General features: G+C 52.4%; 1 protein-coding gene across 1 annotated transcript in view; it reads left to right on the top strand.

Moving 5' to 3' along the window:
- LOC144130190 (uncharacterized) overlaps nt 1-19,504 on the top strand; it is a 103,965-nt gene that overhangs the window by 43,554 nt on the left and 40,907 nt on the right. Inside the window, exons 6-7 of the mRNA XM_077664183.1 lie at nt 14,318-14,435; nt 16,193-16,357. Coding sequence (XP_077520309.1) covers nt 14,318-14,435; nt 16,193-16,357 — 283 coding nt within the window. The remainder of the gene's footprint in view (nt 1-14,317; nt 14,436-16,192; nt 16,358-19,504) is intronic.

The following is a 19,504-nucleotide window of genomic DNA, read 5'->3' as shown; positions in this document are numbered from 1 at the left end:
CTGCCGCCATCTTGGATTAATTAATGGTTTGGTTTATGGGGCTTTAACGTCCCAAAGCAACTCAGGCTATGAAAGGCGCCAATAATTGATGATGCCATCAATTAATTACAATTATTGGCCGACGTCTTCGATTTATAAGAGACGTCACCAATTAGATATATCCGTGGCATCACCAATCAGTCAGCAATTCCATATACTAATTACGTCACCAATGAACCACCAATTGGTTTCCTATATCGATTTGCTATGGGGGCCGCCACCTTGAATTGCTTTGATTCCGAAAATTTCACGCCGAAGGGAGGTGGTAGCAGACCCCAAGAAATCGAGAAACATAAGGGCTAACACTCTTGAAAAAATTGAGCCGGTCACGTGATGCGGTAACGTAATCCTAGGTCACGTTACCTTGTGGCGTAATCAAAGTCTGCCCACCGGATTGTGAGCGAACTGCCTACCCTGGGAGGTGGCAGTTAAATTAATGATTGGCCGCAAGAGGTTCCTCGGGAAGAGCAACCTGGGTCTGACAGGCCCCACCGATGGCAGCACCTGCCATCGCAAGGCAATGGCGCGTTACTTAACCGCCGCACCACATCTCCAGGATGGGTATGAGGTCTCCCTGGAATATGTGAATAAAAAAAGTTGGAGGACGCTTAAGCTTCGCCTTAAAGAGTGGAACGCGACAGCGTGTTGCAGCACTGCCAGAAAGTCCACGGAACGCCACCGCCCGTTCCGCGCGACGCCTTGCCCTTTAGACAAATCGCTCTGCTACGTACGGTGAAACGGACGTGCGGAGCGGCAAATCACGTAAAGCGCTGTCAGGCGCCTTGCCGAAACGCGTAAAACTCAAGTTGCAGTCGTAGTTTGTCGGCACATCTTTCTCGACAGACCCGATGCCACGAAGGCTAGCATAGCTTCCGCGCCCAAGGAACGGACAGCAAGCCGCAAGCTTCGTCGTGAACGCGCTTTGGATGTGCGCTGCGTTGGTCGCCGCTTACCGCGTGATTTCTGCGTGCCCGCAAGGCCCCACTGCGCCCTAACGAGATGTCAGACGCGTCACTTTCTTTACATAAAATCAATTTTCATTTCATTTTCTTTTCCTTACGGCACGGTTCGGGTGTCCACAGAGATATGTGAGGCAGGCCTCACTTCCTTTCCTTAAAACCAATTTTCATTTCATTTCCCTTAACTTGCAGCGCGGTACGGGTTCTCCACCGAAATATGTGACAGGCGTCCCTTCCTTTCCTTGCGCTGTCGTCGCGCGCTATCTGTTGGGGCAGTGGCATACATTGCGAGGAGGAGGAGGAGGAGGAGGAGGAGGAGGAAGAGGGATTTTTAGCTCACGGCCGACGCCGATGACAGCGGCTTTTCTGCGACACGAGCTGCTTAACGCTGTCGCGTTAATAAATAATTGGCTTTTGGGGAAACGAAATGGCGCAGTATCTGTCTCATATATCGTTGGACACCTGAACCGCGCCGTAAGGGAAGGGATAAAGGAGAGATTGAAAGATGAAAGGCAGAAAGAGGTGCCGTAGTGGAAAGCTCCTGAAGAATTTCAACCACCTGGGGATCTTTAACGTGCACTGACATCGCACGGTACACGGGCACCTTAGCGTTTTGCCTCCATAAAAACGCAGCCGCCGCGGTCGCGTTAAAAGCATAGAATGACCAATTACGCATATATGGGCATCAGCCCATTAACTCTATCGCGTTACGCGCTTACAACGGAGCTTAAGTGTCTCCTCCAGGTAGGTAGGTAGGAAAAACTTTATTGAAAATGCCGGCAACCGACGGTTTGACTCATCGTGACGTTGGCCAAGCGTCGACCCGGGGTTATGCCCTCCTCTGCACTACCCCCGTTCGGCCCGTTTTTGGTGGGTCGTGAGGCTTGTGCTTTTCGAGCGCACCCCGGGCCTGCTGGACGGCCCATAGTTGAATGTCCTTGTCTGCAGACTGCACTGCACTTTGAAGTTCGGGCGGGTATATCCTGGAGGTAGCCTCGGTCGGGAACCTGGCACAGTCCCACATGATGTGCCATTGGTCCGCCGGACCAGCTGCACAAACATTGCACACATCGCTCGGGTAGAGTTCTGTGTGAAGTACGTGTAGCACTGCCGGGGCGAGGAGTGACCCGGTCTGTATCTGTCTTAGGATGACGGCCTCCTCCCGACTGAGTGCCGGGTGGGGAGGCGGCATTGTCCGTCGAGCTAGGCGGTAACACATGGTAACTTCGCCATAACTGGTTACGCGGTCCTTGGTTTCGAACCACCACACGGAACGGTCACTCTCGGGGGCGCGGAGGGTAAGCGCTCGCGCCGCCGAATGGGCCGTCTCGTTGTGATTCGGCGAGGATGCACACTCGCCCGCGTGCGCCGGGAACCACTTGATACGGATGGTGCTGCGGCGGTCTTGGGGCTGGAGCTTGCCGATGATGGCGGCCGCCGGCGCGCTCACTCTCCCCTTGGCAAAGTTGCGCACGGCGTTCCTCGAGTCACTGAGCACGGTGTGACACTCGGCCTCGGAGATCGCCAGAGCGATGGCAACCTCCTCGGCGTCTGTGGCGTCCGTGCACCGCACGCTCGCTGCCGTTGTCGTGGTGCCGGTAGCCGCCGCAACGACCACTGCCGCGAAGCCTTCTCGTTTGTATTCCGCTGCGTCCACGTACCGGGCGTGCGGGTCTTGGGCGTGTTTCTCGATGAGGGCCTGGGCCCGTGCCTGCCGCCGTTCTTGGTTGTATTCGGGGTGCACGTTCTTCGGGATGGGGTCCACATGGATGTGAGCCCGCGCCTCCTCGCTGATCTCGCATGGTTGCCGGCTGGGGGTTCGGGGGTTGTAACCCAGGGATGTCAGTATACTGCGCCCCGTCTTGGTGGTAGAGAGGCGCTCCATTTGCGCGGTGAGCTGCGCCTCGGCTATTTCTTCTAGGGTGTTATGGACGCCGAGCTGCAGGAGCCGAGCCGTACTCGTGGTCTCCGTTAAGCCCAGCGCCGTCTTGTAAGCCCGTCTGATCAGCGTGTTGATCTTGTTCCTGTCAGTGACCTGCCAGTTGAGGTAGGCCGCAACGTAGGCGATGTGACTGATCACGAACGACTGGACGAGGCGCACGAGACTGTCTTCACGCATGCCCGCCCGTCGTGTCGAGACTCGGTGTATGAGCCGGATGGCGTCCATTGCCTTGGTGGTAAGTTTGTTGATGGTGTCGTCGTTGCGGCCGCTCTTGTTTAGCAGCAGGCCCAGGACTCTGATCTTGGTAACTTCGGGGATGCGTTGCCCCGATGCGGTCATGATCTTGATGTGATCGCACTCCCGAGGGGGAGCGCGTTTCAGTCCCGGTCGTAATGGTGTGAGGACGAACAGCTCGGATTTGGCGGGCGAGCACACTAGGCCGGTGCCGTCAAGGTGCTGCTCGATGGCGGTAACCGCGGCTTGTAGCTGTTGCTCGATGCTGGCGTCGGTGCCGCCGGCCGCCCACAGGGTAATGTCGTCGGCGTAGATCGTATGCCGGACGCCGGTCCCCGCTACTGCCCTCGCTACCCCGATCATAACGAGGTTGAAGAGCAACGGCGAGATGACCGAACCCTGCGGGGTACCCGTGCTACCGAGCTTGCGTTCGGGGAGTCTGAGGTCTCCGGCGTGCAGTTCCACCGTGCGGTTGGTCAAGAAGTCTTGGATGTAATTGTAGCTCGTTACCCCCATGTTGAGTCGTGATACTTGTGCTAATATGGCTGAGTGTTTGACTTTGTCGAATGCGCTTTGTAGATCGAGCCCCAGAATTACTTTGCTGTCTTGTGTCTTGTTGTCGATGATTTCTTGTTTTAGTTGTAGCATGGCGTCTTGTGTGCTGAGTCTGTGTCGGAAGCCGATCATCGTGTCCGGATAGAGGCCTTCCTTCTCCAGGTATTCCTGCCACCGGTTGGCCACCACGTGCTCCAGCACCTTGCCCACGCAGGATGTAAGCGAGATGGGACGCAGGTTGCCGATGTCCGGTGGTTTGCCCGGTTTCGGGATCAGGATTGTTCTTGCCGTTTTCCACTGTCCGGGGAGCTTGCCCGAACGCCAGCATTCGTTGAAGTAACGGGTTAGTGCCTCGATCGATGCATTGTCGAGGTTTCGTAGCATCTTGTTGGTAACGAGATCGGGGCCGGCTGCTGAGCGGGTGTTGAGCTCGTGCAGCGCTACTCGTACCTCTGACACGGTAATGTCTCGGTCGAGCCACGCGTTGGGCAGCCCCCCGTACGGCGGGTGGATTTCCGTTGGCGTGTCCGGCAGATACTTGGCTTCCAGGCTCTTGATAACGGCGTCTTTTCCTTGTTGTTGTGTTGTGGTGTGCAGGAGGCGGGCGAGGCGGTCGCGCTGGTGTGACTTGGTCTTGGTTTCGTTTAGGAGGTGCCGAAATAGATTCCAGGTGCAACCGCGATGCAGTTGCCTGTCAGCTCGGTTGCAGATTTCGTTCCATTGCTGACGGCACAGGACCTTGCAGTGGTGTTCAATGGCCCTGTTTAAGTCGGCTACCTTCTTTCTCAATTTGCGATTCCACCGTTGCCCGCTTCCAGCGCGCCTGTATCGAACGTTTGGCCTCGAACAGATGGGCCAGGCGGCTATCCATGGCGATGACGTCCTCGTCCGTTTCGATGGTTTTGGTGGCCGAGTGCACAGCATCGCAAAGCTCTTCCGTCCAGGTTTCGATGTCTGTGATGTCTTGTGCTGTGGTGGGACGTCCCTTACGGAAGCCCTCCCAGTCCGTCCACTTGTGCATAATGGTGTTGCCCCGGAATTGGTTCGGTATCGTAATTTCGAGGATGTAGTGGTCGCTGCCCAGGTCGACGCCGGTGTTGTGCCACGTTACTTTGCCCGTGTGGTCGTTCTTGATGAACGTAAGGTCTGGTGTGGTGTCTCGTGCTACGGAGTTGCCGATGCGGGTGGGATGAGCGGGGTCCGTGATCAGGGCACAGTTGTGGTCCAGGATATCTTGTAATAGGTCCCGTCCCTTGGCCGTATCCTTCACGTAACCCCACGCTCGATGGGCGGCGTTGAAGTCCCCTCCGATCAGCAACGTGTTGTCTTTGGCTTGGGTGCTGGCTGTGTGTAGTAGGGTCTTGAATTTCTGTGTTTGGTGCTTGGGGTTACTGTAGATGTTGGCGATGAACAGGCTGCCTTTCCGTTGTTTGTTTGGGATGATTTCGGTGAAGGTATATTCCACCCTGCTGCGGCCGTGTTTGAGTTGGTGCTCGATGAACGTGAGCCCTTTGCGGACGAACGTGCAGACGCCCCGTCTCTCCGCCGGGCTAACATGAGCGCGATACCCAGGGAGGGTGGGGGTCACCGTCGCCGTTTCTTGCAGCAGGATGATGTCGGGTTTCTTGGTTACTGTGGTGATGTGTTGTTGCAGCACTGCTCTCTTGCTGTTGTAACTGTTGCAGTTCCACTGCCAGACCGTAAGGCCCGGTAGCGATCCTATTGTGGCTTGGGGCTGGGACATGATTGTGTCGGAGTTGGGGCTTGCGTCTCTTCTTGAAGGTATGGGTGGTTGGAGAATTGCGCCACAAAGGTGGGGCTGCGTACTATGGGCTTAAGGGTCTGTTCAATGAAGGCAAAACGCTCTTGTATGGTGCAGAAGGACGTGGTGATCAGCTCCTCCAGCCGCGCCAGGCGTTGGTCGGTGACGGCAGCCGTGCTGGCGTAGGTGTTGGCGAACGCTTCGATTTTTGCTTCGAGCTGAGTTTCCAATTGGGTCAGGTCCTTGTACTGTCGTGATGAGGTGCGTGCTCGTTTCTTGGGGGTTGGGTCAGTGATCTGCTCCGGCTGGGGCTCGTCTTGGGTTGTATCCATTGATTGTGTGCCTTGGTGTGATGGCGTGTCGGTTTTCTGCTCGGTGATAACGGCGGGTGTACGTGTCTCGGATGACTGAGCTGGGACAGTGGCTGGCTGGGCTCGCTGTGCTTGGAGTTCTTTCTTGGCCTCGGCTAGTTCTTGGGCGAGCCGGCGCGTGGTTTCTACCAGCGTCGCGTTGGTTGCGCGGAGTTGTTCGAGTTCCTTGTAGTAGGGGCTGGTAATCCACGCCTGCCAGCTGCTCGGCGTGGTTCGGCCACTAGTGGCGCTGCTGGAGCTAGCGCTGCTGCTTTTAACTCCGCCCTTTGCGGCGTCGGCCCAGCTGACTCTGTCACGGGAGCGCGATCGCTGAACGCCGAAGCTGTTCCCGTCAGATGAGTCACGGCCGCGGGATGCGCTGCGCGAGGCATGACGGGAAGCGTGGCGTGAGGCATGGCGCGACGCGCTGCGCGACGCGCTGCGGGATCCACTACGGGACGCACTGCGCGAGCGGGAGCGTCCGAGGCGTGGAAACGAGCTTGATTCGAGTGCTTGCTTTTGCTCTTCTTCGGCGTTACGGCGTTCCCATCGCCGTCGCCGTACGACGTATGGAACCTTGTATTTGGCTCTGCAGAGGCGGTCCCCGGTGGGGTGTTCTTCGGCGCAGAGCTTGCACTTGGGGACACACTTGTGGCCCTCTCTTGGATTAGAAACACCGCAGGCAAGGCAAACGCGAACGTCCGGTGTGGGGCACACGTCGCGCCTGTGGCCGACCTTGCCGCATACCTTGCAAACTTCTATTTGCTTCCTGTAGAGACTGCACGGGTAGAGCGTGGATCCGTAACGCACATACTTGGGAACCTTGATACCGTTGAACACTACGATTACTGTCGTCGTGTTTCCGATACGCTTCGCCTCCGCGGCGAGGGGGTTGTACTTGGTAACAATCTGCTGCATTATTTCGGCTTCGCTGTCCTCGAGTGCTATGCCCCTGATCACGCCCTTGACTGTGTCGTGGGCGGTCGTTCCGTACGCGCGCACCTCGTATATTTTGCCTCGGACGTTGATAGCTTGAATTCGAGCATACTTCTCCGCTCGTTCCTCGCTCGGAGTGCTGAGCACCATAATGTTCTGCTGGGTATTGGGACACGCCATATCCTCAGCTCGGTCTGCCGTCTCAATTCCCGCTGCCGCCATGATGGCATTAGCCACGCATGCAGCTCCTGCCTTGAAAATATCGAGCCCATCGCGGGGCCGCACGACGATCTTAATTTCTTCTACAGGCATGGCGGGCATGCGAGCCGCCCGAATAACTGCGCTCCTAACGTTCTTGTTGAATTTAGGCTTCTGTCGAGAGCTCGGAGTATCGGCACGAGAAGTCGACTCACCCTGCGTTCATTGCAGGCGTGTTCGGCTCGTGTGCCCGCCGATGTGCAGCCATCCGGGCGAGCGTCGGAATTCCTCGGGCGTAATTTCTTCTCCTTCTACTTGCACGCACATTTGGGAAACCTGGGAACCGTGCGTCAAAGCGGCGGCGGAACCCTCCATGTTGTGGCAGAAGAACAGCTGGCTAGGCCTAGCGAGCCCTGGGTTCGCTTCGGCCTAGCGTCTCCTCTTGGCGGTGAACCAGGAAAAGTCCGATGAATCGATGAAAAACGCACCTTGGATGGAAAGTCGGGTATCGGATGATAGCGGATACCTTCACGAACACAGTGGTAATAAAATCTTCGTAATCCAAACTAATCAGCACTGTTTTTCACTACCAAAATTAACACATGTGAAGCAATACCTATCATTAATAATGAGGAATAAAAAGGCGCCATAATAAAGTGACGTCGATGCCGCAGCCAGCTGGTGCTAAACAGCTCCCGTAGCCTGCTCGCCACACCCCCAGCGCCTCCAAAGGTTCGAAATGCGTGTAAAAGCCACACGAAGCAGGATAAGAAGGCCAAACCGGTGACAGAAGTGCTAAGTTAGGCGATTGTCACCCGCCCTACATTGCCTGACAAGCACCCTGAACCGGCGCCAGCGCCCGTCCTCCAGCCAAACCAGGCCTCTGATGTGGGTTCTTCTTGCTCCCCACCCACACACACACAGCAGCTTCATCAGCCGCCGTCTAGGAAGTTAAATCGGCTGACCAGTCCCGCTGACGTGCCCCGGTTGCAGCACCGGTGTCGTGGCTGCCTCCGATTTCCGCTACATCACCGGCGTTCTCCTCCATGAACGGCTCGGTGCCAGTGGCAAGGGCGCCAGTCGTGCGGCCGCCCGCTGCGCTCAAGTCAATCACGGCTGCCTGTGCGCATGTCCCAGGAGTCACATGCAGTCTACCTCGGCCATTTCCCTGCCACACACCTCGTTGCTCCTCCCGTAGCCGCCTGCCTGGGTACCGGGCCGCTCAGCCCGGCAGCATTTACGAGAATCTCACGGTACGCAGCAGGCCTAGCTGCCCTCAACTGCCACTACGCGTCCCTCGACGCCCTCCGAGAGCTAGGCCGAAAGCGCCACTGCCAAAGTCAACCGCTCGAGCCGTGCCTTCGGACCCCGAAAGTCCTGCACGATTCTTTCACGACTTGGCCAGCACTTTTTTGTCACCATTTTGTGCATCACATATCGGCTGTTTGAGGGGGGGGGGAGCCCTGTAGCGACCCGCGCGCCTGGTAGTGCGTTTGATGCCGTAAAGGACGAAGTGTCGACACCCCCCCCACACACACACACACGCACGCACGCACGCGCGCGCGCACACACACACACACACACACACACACACACACACACTCACACACACTCTCTCACACACACACACACACACACACACACACACACACACACACACACACACACACACACACACACACACACACACACACACACACACACACACACACACACACACACACACACACACACACACACACACACACACACACACACACACACACACACACATACACACACACACACACACACACACACACACACACACACACACATATATATATATATATATATATATATATATATATATATATATATATATATATATATATATATATATATATATATATATATATATATATGCAGTAATTCGGGGCGCTGCGCCGCGAACGACTACCAGTACAATGCAGATCCAGTCCAGCAGCAGCGACCAGTCCAGAGCACGTATGAGCATCGGAACGTTCAGCGCTTGTCGTCGTCTTCCTTAAGCGCCAGCCGCTGACCGTTGTGGAGCCGAAGGCTTGTCTTGTAATTTCCTCCGGGCTAAACGGCGCCATCCTGGCGGCCTAGGGCGATGTGGTGACGTCGGCGTCGTAGTATGATTTGAGGTGGTCTGTGTGGACAATTTCACGGCCTCGGCGACGGTGATCAGTGGACGGAGTAAGGGGTCGGATGATGTAATTGACGGGTGAGGTCTGCTTAAGAATGCAGTAGGGGACCTGGTACTTTCTGAGAAGCCTTCGGCGGAACGCCCGAGATTTGAGGAAGACACCCATAGCCAGACCAAAGAGTCAGGAAGGTAAGCAGGAAGTGCAGAGTTATCCCCGGTGCTTTTCTGCTGCTTGCGGGCATGAGGAGTGAAGGACCGGGCAAGCTGTCGGCATTCTTCGGCAAAGTTGCGGAGAAATAGTTGTAAATTCGGAAGCATCAGGGCGGTATGAGAGAATGGTGTCCATTGTGAAAGAAGGCTCACGGCCGTACAGGAAAAAGTATGAAGAAGGTCAACTGGGTGGCTTCAGCAGCAGAGTTGTTAGCATAGGTGACGAAAGGTAGAACGCGGCCCCTCTTGCAGTGATAGGAAGCAACATACATAGCCAGCATGTCGCCGAGGGTGTGGTTAAAACTTTCAACCATGCCACTGGTCTGCGGATGCTAGGCGGAAGTGGTGCGAAGAATGATGTTGCATTCCCGAAGAACAGCCCCAACAACTTCAAAGATGAAGGCGGGGTCTCTATCACTCAGCAACAGTTTGGGAGCACAATGGCGAAGAATGATACGACGAAGGGTGAACGAAGCAGTCGTGGGCTGTATCAGATGATAAAGCCGACGTTTCGGCGTAGCGTGTAAGATGATCGACAGCCACGATGATCTAGCGGTTGCTGTTTGCCAACATTGCCAACATGCCAGAAGGGCTTATATGGGCAGGGCAGCGGCAGCAGAGGAGCGGCGAGTCAGCGAGGTGGGTTTTTTCGGCGCTGGCATTCGGGCAAGGACTGGACGAACTGACGAACATAACGGTACATCCCAGGCCAATAGTACCGATGTCGTAGGCGGTTGAAGGTCTTCAAAGCCAGCGTGGGCACACTGGGGATCAACGTGGTATTGGGAGGAAATGTCAGAGCAGATATGGATGGATATGACAAGCAGCCGCTTGCGACCATTCGGGAGGTAGTTTCGACGGTAAAGGAGCTCAGCTCTTATGGCGAAATGATGGGACTGGTGACGAAGATCGCATGAAGGAAGTGGGGACGATCGGCCAGATAAGAAATCTAAGAGGCAAGCGATCCATAGTTCTCTGCGTTGCTGGGAAGCCATATTAGTGGGGTCAAAGGACAAAGAACTCAGGGCGGATGTACAAGGCACTGCCTAAGATGGCAGAGGCGAACGTGAGAGGGCATCATTATCTGCACGTTTACGGCCGGAACGATAGACAACGTTATCGTCGTACTCTCGGAGTCGCAGAGCCCAACGCGCCAGTCTACCGGAGGAATATTTCAAAGAGGACAACTAGCAGAGGGCATGGTGATCTGTGACAACGTCAAAAGGGCGGCCGTACAACTATGGGCGAAATTTGACGATTGCCCAAAGGATCGTAGGTGTCCAACGATATATGATACAGATACTGCGCCATTTCCTTTCCACCAAAAACCAATTATTATTATTATTATTATTCAAAGGATGGCTAAGCACTCCTTCTCGGTGACAGAATGGTTGGCTTCAGCTTTTGTGAGTGTCCGGCTGGCGCAAGCGGCAACGTACCCGTCAAAGCCAGGCTTGCGCTGAGCGAGTACTGCACCGAGGCTGACGCCGATGGCATCGGTGTGGATTTCCGTGGGAGAACGAGGGTTCAAATGACGCAGGATTGGCGGAGTCATTAGAAGGCGGGGTGTCGTAAAGGCTTCATCACAGGCTGGCGACCAGTCCGAAAGGTCGTAGCTGGAAAGGATCTTGGTCAGGGGGTTGATGATAATGGCAAAATTGCGGACGAAGCGGCGGAAGTAGGAGCAGAGGCCGATGAAGCTGCGGAGTTCTTTCACAGAAGTGAGCTTTGAAAATTCGACCACAGCGCGCAACTTTGCAGGGTCAGGGAGAACGCCATCCTTTGACACGACACGTCCGGGAATAGTGAGCTGCTGAGCTCCGAAGCGGCATTTCTTTAAATAAAGTTGGAGACCAGCTTCGGCAAGGCATCGAAGAACAGCCTCAAGGCGCTGGAGGTGAGACGAAAAATCCGAGGAAAAGATCACAGCGTCGTCAAGGTAACAAGGGCATGTGTTCCGTTTGAGCCCTCTCAGAAGATTTCCATCATGCGCTCGAATGTGGCTAGCCCACCGCATTGACCGAAAGGCATGACAGTAAATTCATCGGGTGTGACGAAAGCGGTTTTGGGCGATCGGCCTCGGCCATCGTCACCTGCCAGTAACCGGAACGTAAGTCCAATGAAGAAAAGAACTCAGCGCTTTGCAGGCAGTCGAGGGCGTCGTCGATACGAGGGATAGGGTGAATGTCCTAGCGGAAAAATTTGTTCAGACGGCGGTAGTCTACGCAGGCATTGCGTAATCAGGGTAAAGAACAGCTGCATGTCAAAATACTGGAAGATATGTATTGCAACTGCACAGCTACTATAGTCCTCCGTAAAGTATGAAATAAAATTCCAATAAGCAAGGGCATCAGGCAAGGAGACACGATCTCGGCAATGCTATTCACCGCCTCTTTACAGGAGGTATTCCGAGGCCTGAATTGGGAACAGTTGGGGATGAGAGTTAATGAAGAATACCTAAATAATCTTCGATTCGCTGATGACATTGCCTTGCTGAGTCACTCAGGAGGTGAACTGAAAATCATGATCAATGAGTTAGACAGGCAGAGCAGAAGGGTGGGTCTAAAAATGGACATGCAGAAAACCAAAGTAATGCTCAAGAGTCTGGCAAAGGAACAGCAGTTCACAATTGGTAGCGAGGTGCTGGAAGTGGTAAAGGAATAAGTCTACTTAGGGCAGGTAGTGACAGCTGATTCGTATTATGAGAGGGAAATAACTAGAATAATACGAATGGGGTCGAGCGCATATGGCAGGTTCTCTCATATCATAAATGACAGTCTACCAATATCCCTCAAGAGAAAAGTGAAAGTGTGCAACAGCTGTTTCTTACCGGTACTCACCTACGGGGAAGAAACGTAATGAGATGTTGGAATTGGAATAAGTTGTATAGGTAATGCAATAAGGTGTTGAGTTGATTCATCTGAAGATATGGGTGGGTGTAGAGAATTTTTCTTAGTGCCAGCGCATGGATTGCCAGGCACGTGTGACCCGCCTCCAGTCATGTGTAGCTTCTGATGATTGTTCTGATCACGTGGCTTAATATTCGTATGTAGAGATAGGGCGGACACATTCTGTTGGTACGAAGTTTCTTGTACGTGTATGCCTGTACACAACCTGTGAGTGCTCGAGGAATGTCTTAATCTGCCGGGAGAGCGCGCATCGGTTGGTTGTGTTCTCGTTGATATTTGTTCCGTTTTAAAGTAAAAGGTGCCATTTATCCGGCGACAGAGTTAGTCCAATGGTAGAAGGTAGGTTTCCAGCGTGTCTAGGTTTCCTGTACGGCTTTCCAACCTCCCCAGGTGCCCTTCATCATCATCATCATCATCATCATCATCATCACCATCATCATCATCATCATCATCATCAGCCTTACTACACCCACTGCAGGGCAAAGGCCTCTCCCATGTCTCTCCAATTAACCCTATCCTTTGCCAGCTGCATCCACCCTTTGCCTGCAAACTTCTTAATCTCATCCGCCCATCTAACCTTCTGCCGCCCCCTGCTACGCTTACTTATTTTGAACGGGGCTGAGGATGCTATGGAGCAATAATATTGAGCCCTGTGGTATGCCTCTTGAGAAGAATCGGGGCAGAGGTTTTTTCAGGTAGGTGGAGTCAGGCTGTTCGGTTCCATAGAAAAGCCCTGATATAGTTGTAGAGGGCTGCAGTTGGTGGACTTTGTATTCTGGGAGAGGGGGTCACGTTCAGTATTGTCGAATGCTCTCCTAACGGAAGTGGTGACTAGTGCGTGAATTTAGGTCATGGTACGTTTGCAGCCAATTTGATACCATGAAATACTTCACCCAGGTGTCTTTCCTGTTTATCTGGCCTATATAAAGGACACTAGTCGAAGGTTCTGTGTGTCTTCTGCTTTGGGCAGGAACTCAATTGTAGACTTTTTCCGATCGGTGAGAAGGGTGACTGCGTTTCGGTGTCGGTTTATTTCACTGTGTAGGATAATTTTGTGGTTATTCGGAAAATATTTTAAAAGGGTATATGGGACACAATCTGCCACCTGTGCTGATCTGTTGCATAGTGTGTCACCTTCACCTTCACCGATCACCTTCAGTGCTAAATAATGCTCGCTCTTTGTTTGCTCATTTCATTAAAATCTCACCCTTATGTAATACCCCCTAAAAGGGAGCCTTTAAGGTAATAAACTGAACTCAATAGTGCGTGTAGGGCGTGTTCCAGTGCAACTACGGTGAACTCGTTCACTATTCCTAGGTCAGGTGCTCGTGTGCATGGTGGGGACGACGAATGCAGAAAAAAGGCCAGTAGATGTTTGTAAGATTTGTGTCGGTTGCTTCGCGCCTACCGTGATCAAATGTTCGATCACTGTGCGGACCGGTGGACCGAGTAAAGGGCGGAGGAGGTACCACATGCGCTTTTAGTGCAGTGATCTGTTCATTTAGTTACATCATTTGGTCCATTGCAAGTCCGCCAATCTTGAAGATGCGTCACCTAATGTCAGGTATGGGAAGATTGGTTGCTGCTTCATCATGCCTAGCATAGTGGTTTGACATTGCGTAATGTATATCGTATAGCGGAGTTGTTGAATGTGTGTGTATAAAACCCGACCAGTTAAAAACGGCCGGGCTGGGTAATGTATACCGTGTTGCGGAGGTGTTTAATGTGTGTGTACAAAATCCGACCAGTTAAATACGTCCGGGCTGGGTATTTTATACCGTGTAGCGGAGTTGTTGAATGTGTGTGTACAAAATCCGACCAGTTGAAAACGTCCAGGCTGGGGAGCTGTGCTTAAGCGGAAGCCTTTTTAACTGCTGAAATAATCAGCTGCTGCTCGTGCTTGTTTCCTTCGTGTACTGTCAACGTCAATCGAAGCAGTCAAGTTTCAGCGGTAACATTCAAAGCCAGACGTTAATGCACTGCTTGCCCTTCAACTTCCGCGCGCCATTTACACCGCAAGCCGCAGAGTCCATTGGTGACGCTCTTTCCCGTCGCGTGTTTTTCGCTTCAGGGAATTCAGCGTCGACCTGCTCGCCGTGTACACCCACATAACAAGTTGGACTCCCGAATGTATTATAGCCGGGCCGACCGTCCTCCAGAACACACTACCCCAACCGCTGCCGAATATAGTGAGTTCTATGGTCAAAACTCTTTTTGCTTTCCCGTGAAAGTTATCCAGCAAGCATACTTCATTCCGAGCAATTATACCTGCGCTGCTGCGTTTTACGCGCTCCTGACTTTGATCATAAGACCGTGGCGCAGGTCTGAATGCAAATTAATTAGTGCGTAGGTACACACTGTGGATGCTGACTGATTGAAAAAGGGCCGTAAACATCATTGTCAGTCCTTTTAGTTTCTTTGGATCACTCGCGATCTCTAGTAGGCCTTTGGGAATTCTGAAAGGCATTGGTTTGTTACTCCAGTTCCACTTAATTTGGTTTGTTTGCACTGAACGAGAGCGTCACGCATTCATGACTCTGTCGTTCAAAGAAACGTACGTGATGCTTTGCAAACTGCAATGCAAATGAGGGTGATGCCAAAGTACATCTGCAGTATGCAACAATGCTCCACCAGTGCCGTTCTGTGTGCGATATAACAGAAACTCAGTTGAAACCCCGCGATCACCGCGCGCTAAAGAAAAGTTACATACGCCGCGCGGACGTTCGCGAAGTTGTGAATTTGAAAATGCGTTCTGTGACGGTTTCGATAATGTCCACGAGCGTCTTGAAAATGGTGAACGTTTTATTCGCCAACTTTTTGTTTTTCATTTTAACTCTTTGGTTATACAGAAAGCTCACAACTCTCGCAACGCGAGAGAGCAAAAATGCGGCCTACTCGATATTGATGTGAATGAGTTTAAATTGTGTCAGTTTGTTGTGAATCTAAGCTGCGCAGTGTTCACAGGGACAAAAAACTCGCTTGCGTTGAACAGGAATTCATGAATCTTCGCGGAGGTAAAGAAAGAGTGCGACTGCACAAAAATTTTATCATGTCCAGCGTTAACACTTGACATCCTCAACCTGGCTTCAAAGCCGTGTAATCTGCGCGCGGCGCGGGATAGTGGCACTGGTTCAGCGAGAATAGAGTTATTCTAAGCGAGAATAATTTGTAATCGTGTGTTCTCATAATGTAGCTCCGTTTTTCGATGTTGCTATTCACCTGAAAATCGTTTTCCCACTATTTCGCACTTGCGCCAGACCAAGCGCGCACACGCGACGCATCACGCGGTTAGCAGTGTTTTTTTTTTTTTTACAACGAAAGCTCTACCCCTCCCGTTCTCCAGGTTCATGTCGATTTGATAAAACGACCTTGGGAGGCAGCGGGGCGCGAAATACAAATATTAAAATACTCGTTGCGTCCTTCTGGTCCATGCCGGTATGCAAAAAACACTGGGAGGCAGCGGAACGCAAACAAAAATATTATAAGAAAAATGAAAACAATAACAGCGTGGACTACTAGAATGACGTAAGAAACAAAACAAATAAAAACAAGAATAAAGTTAAAATTGAAAACAGAAATAAAAACAACATAAATAAAAGTAAACAATTGCAGAGAGAAATGTGTAAACTTTCGTGCACCTTGGTTTGTAACCTGGCCTATTCGCGGAGGTGTTTTGATGAGAAACTGCTTTGTGGAAGCTATATAAGGTGCTTGGAAGTGTATTTTGTAACTTAATATAGAGATCAGCGTATGGCTTGTTACTTAAGTTATCCGCTCTATTCCCGTTAGGCTGCTCACTTCAGTTGGTTCGAAAGTGAGTCCCTGCAGCATGCACTATCACTCAGTCGTGACTGCTGCGGGTTTCCCTTATCGCTAGTTTCTGAAGCAGTCTTGATACGAGCAGTGCCTGGGAGTCCTTACGTATGCGACGCATGTCCCCCGTAAGGACACAGCGCTGGAGCTGATGAACAAGGCGCAGCTTGGGGACCAGGTGGTGGTGCTGTTCTCCCTGAGCGTGGCCATGGTCAAATTCAGCCTCTCACCAATCGAGCCGGCGCCCAGCGGCTACGGCGCCACCTGCAAGCACGCCAACCTCGAGGAGTATCGCATGGTGCCTAGCTCCTTTTTCTTCTCGCTCGTTTGAGCACCCACTGATTTAGCGGTCACTGACTCGGTATTGCATGCAATCATTCATTTGTTTATTCAGTCGTCATTTCCTACTTAATTATTAGTTCGGCTTGCTCATAATCGTCATTTCCTACTTAATTAGTAGTTCGGCTTGCTCATACGTCATTTGTAAATTTATTTAGTGCTTTTTGTGAACTCTTTCCTAGGTAGCAGCGAAAGATTACAACAATGTTACTTTTTTATTTGGCCAAATGCTAATTTATTGTAACGTGAAGACGTCTAACGCAAACAGTGAATGTATTTAGAGAGGGAAAGTACACAGCGAGGCGCAGCCGAACAACAAGACAAGCGGGGCCCAGCACCAACAATGCACTTCGTTCTCTTCGCGTTCCACGTGCGAGCGGAGATTGTGGTCCGCATCTACGGCCGTAACATAAATCCCGGTGCTAAATGGAGGATAAGCAGTCGCGTGGTAAGGTTTGAGGCGAACGACGTGCACTATGTCAGTTTCAGGACGAATGGACGACGTCGAAGAAGCGAGGGGACTAAAATCCTAGGTCACGTAGGTCACCTGACGGAGCACTCGATAAGAGCCACTGTACTAACGAAGTTTCTCAGAGAGACCGACACAGCACGAAGCGGTCCAAACGAGGACGAGTGAGCCCGGAAAACGGTCTACTATGCGACGCCGGCGGTCGTATAGGGGCTTCAGTAGATTTGGGCGGCGGCGAGCCGCTCTCTAGTGATTTGGAGGGCCATAGTTCCTTGGGAGATGGCGTCACGTGCATAGACAGTGGTGAATAGATTAGAAGTCGGTAGCAATGTATCCAAGGGCAGGGCAGGATGCCGACCAAACACAATTAAGAAAGGCGAATAGGTGGTGTTGTCATGCCGCGACGAATTATACGCAAAGGTTGTGTAGGGCAACGCAACGTCCCAATCGCAATGGTCGGGTGAGACATACATAGATAGCACATCAGCCAGGGTCTTGTTGAGCCGCTCGGTAAGCCCCTTCGTGTGGGGATGATAGGCTTTGGTGAGCTTATGCTGCATGGCACATGACCGGCGGATGTCGTTTACTACTCGGGACAAAAATAGGTTCAATACGTTGTAGAAGGCCAGCGTGCAGCGTGGATGGTCTCTTGCTGCGTTGTGAGCGGTCACAAGAAGCAACGTAACTCAGAACACAGCGCTGCAGGCCGGGCCAGAAGAAGTGGCGTTGAACGCGATCGTACGTGTGGGAGACCCCGAGATGATCCGCGGTCGGTAGGTCGTGTAGTTCCGCTAGGACAGATGACTAGCGAGAGCGGAAGTCCGTCAGTATGAACGCTTCGGCGGCATAGGAAGCAATCCTGAAGGACGAAAAGTTGAAGAGAAAAATCAGGGCTGGCACAGATGAGGCGATCAATGTTGGAATACAAGAGTCTTTCCGTTGCTCGTGCGCGATGTTTAGATCGGAGATAGCGAAGAGGCATGGGCCGAGGTCGTTGTCTTCACGATCAGGCGGCTCCAAAGGCTGCCGAGGCCGGCAGTTGGCGTCTTGATAGAAATGCCCAGACTTGTAATGAACGGTGTAAGAATACTCTTGTAAGCGCAACGCCCAACGGCAGGGGTGGTCTGTGGGGTCCTTCAGTGAATAAAACCAAAAAAAGGGCATGGTGATCGGTCACAAGGAAGAATGGACGGCCATACAGGTAGGGTCGGAGCTTAGCCACGGCCCGCTCATGGCCTAGACACCGCGCTCTGTAATTCTGTAATTTCGCTCAGTGGCAGAAGGCGGCTCACATAAGTAATAATACGTTCATGGACCTGATGGCGATGGGCGAGCACGGTGCCGATCTCATATCCGCAGGCGTCTGTGCGAACTTCAGTCTCAGCCAAGGGATCGAAATGTGCCAATACAGCTGGGGAGGTGAGCAAGTCGACTACCGAACAAAAGGCCTTCTAGGGGACAGGACCAGGACCACAAGTAAAAGGGGTGCCTTTCATTCGGAGGTCCTTGAGGGCACAAGCGATGCCGTCTAATTTTTTTATGAAACCGCCGAAGTAAGAGGAGAGCCCGACAAAGCTACGCACATTCGTATACGATTGGATATTAGGGAAGTTCTTGACGGCTTAAACTTTATCAGGTTCCGGGTGGACACCAGAAGTGTCGTCCAGGTGTGCGAGAATGGTGAGTTGGCGGCGACCGAATTCGCATTTCGACAAGTTCAGCTGCAGTCCGACTCTACAGGAGACAGAAATAATGATCGCCAGAATTTTGAGGTGCCTGGGAAACGTGGGCGACAAAACCACCACATCGTCCAAGCAACATAAACATGTGGGCCTAGAGCCGCGCAGCAAGCAGTCTATCACTCTTTCGAAGGTAGCTGGCGCATTGCGCCGACCAAATAGCGTAACTTAAAGCCCATATAAGGCCTTGTTGAAATCCGCCTTTTTCATATTCCTGTGCTGCCACCTCGTGTACAACGCTGGAAGCTCACTGGAAGGGTACTGTGCGCCCTACCCGGCCGGACTGAGTTTTGTTTGTATCTGTCAACGATGGCGTGTCCTGGACAGCACCTGGTACCTGGAGGATTTCTAGGATTGACTGATGGCTCGGTGCGAAGTCCGAAGCAGGCTGCTGTGCCCACCGAAGAGCAAATTCTTCAGTATCTGCGATCAACCAGCATGCGATGCGAACGCCAGCTGAGCAAGGGCCGCCGCTTCAGAGATGAAGGCTACATTCGGAACATAATGTTCAATGAAATAACCCCGATCAATGAGGTTGGCGTTTTCCGCTGTATATGCCTGCCATCCATGAAAGGTGGATACTACATCGTGCACGCCGTAGCACTGAAAACGACTGGGGACAACAGTTTTTACAAGAAATCCTTGTGCTCAAGCGCTGCCGAATAGCTACACGAGCTATAAAAGCGCAAGCGTACTCGCAACGTGGCAGCTCTGCTAGCATTTCACTTTATTTTCCCACAGCACACCACTGCATAGCTTAAACAAGCGTGCGCATCCATAAATACGAGCGCGAGAGGCGCACATTGAGCCATTCCGGCGATACCACGCAGCGCTATTCATCATGGATATGATACGAACACACGCATAACGCACCATCTTCCTCTTCTGCCTGATAATA

This window comes from Amblyomma americanum, chromosome 4, assembly GCF_052857255.1.
Source record: "Amblyomma americanum isolate KBUSLIRL-KWMA chromosome 4, ASM5285725v1, whole genome shotgun sequence".
NCBI classification, from domain to species: domain Eukaryota; kingdom Metazoa; phylum Arthropoda; class Arachnida; order Ixodida; family Ixodidae; genus Amblyomma; species Amblyomma americanum.
This window is presented reverse-complemented; position numbering and strand designations above follow the sequence as displayed.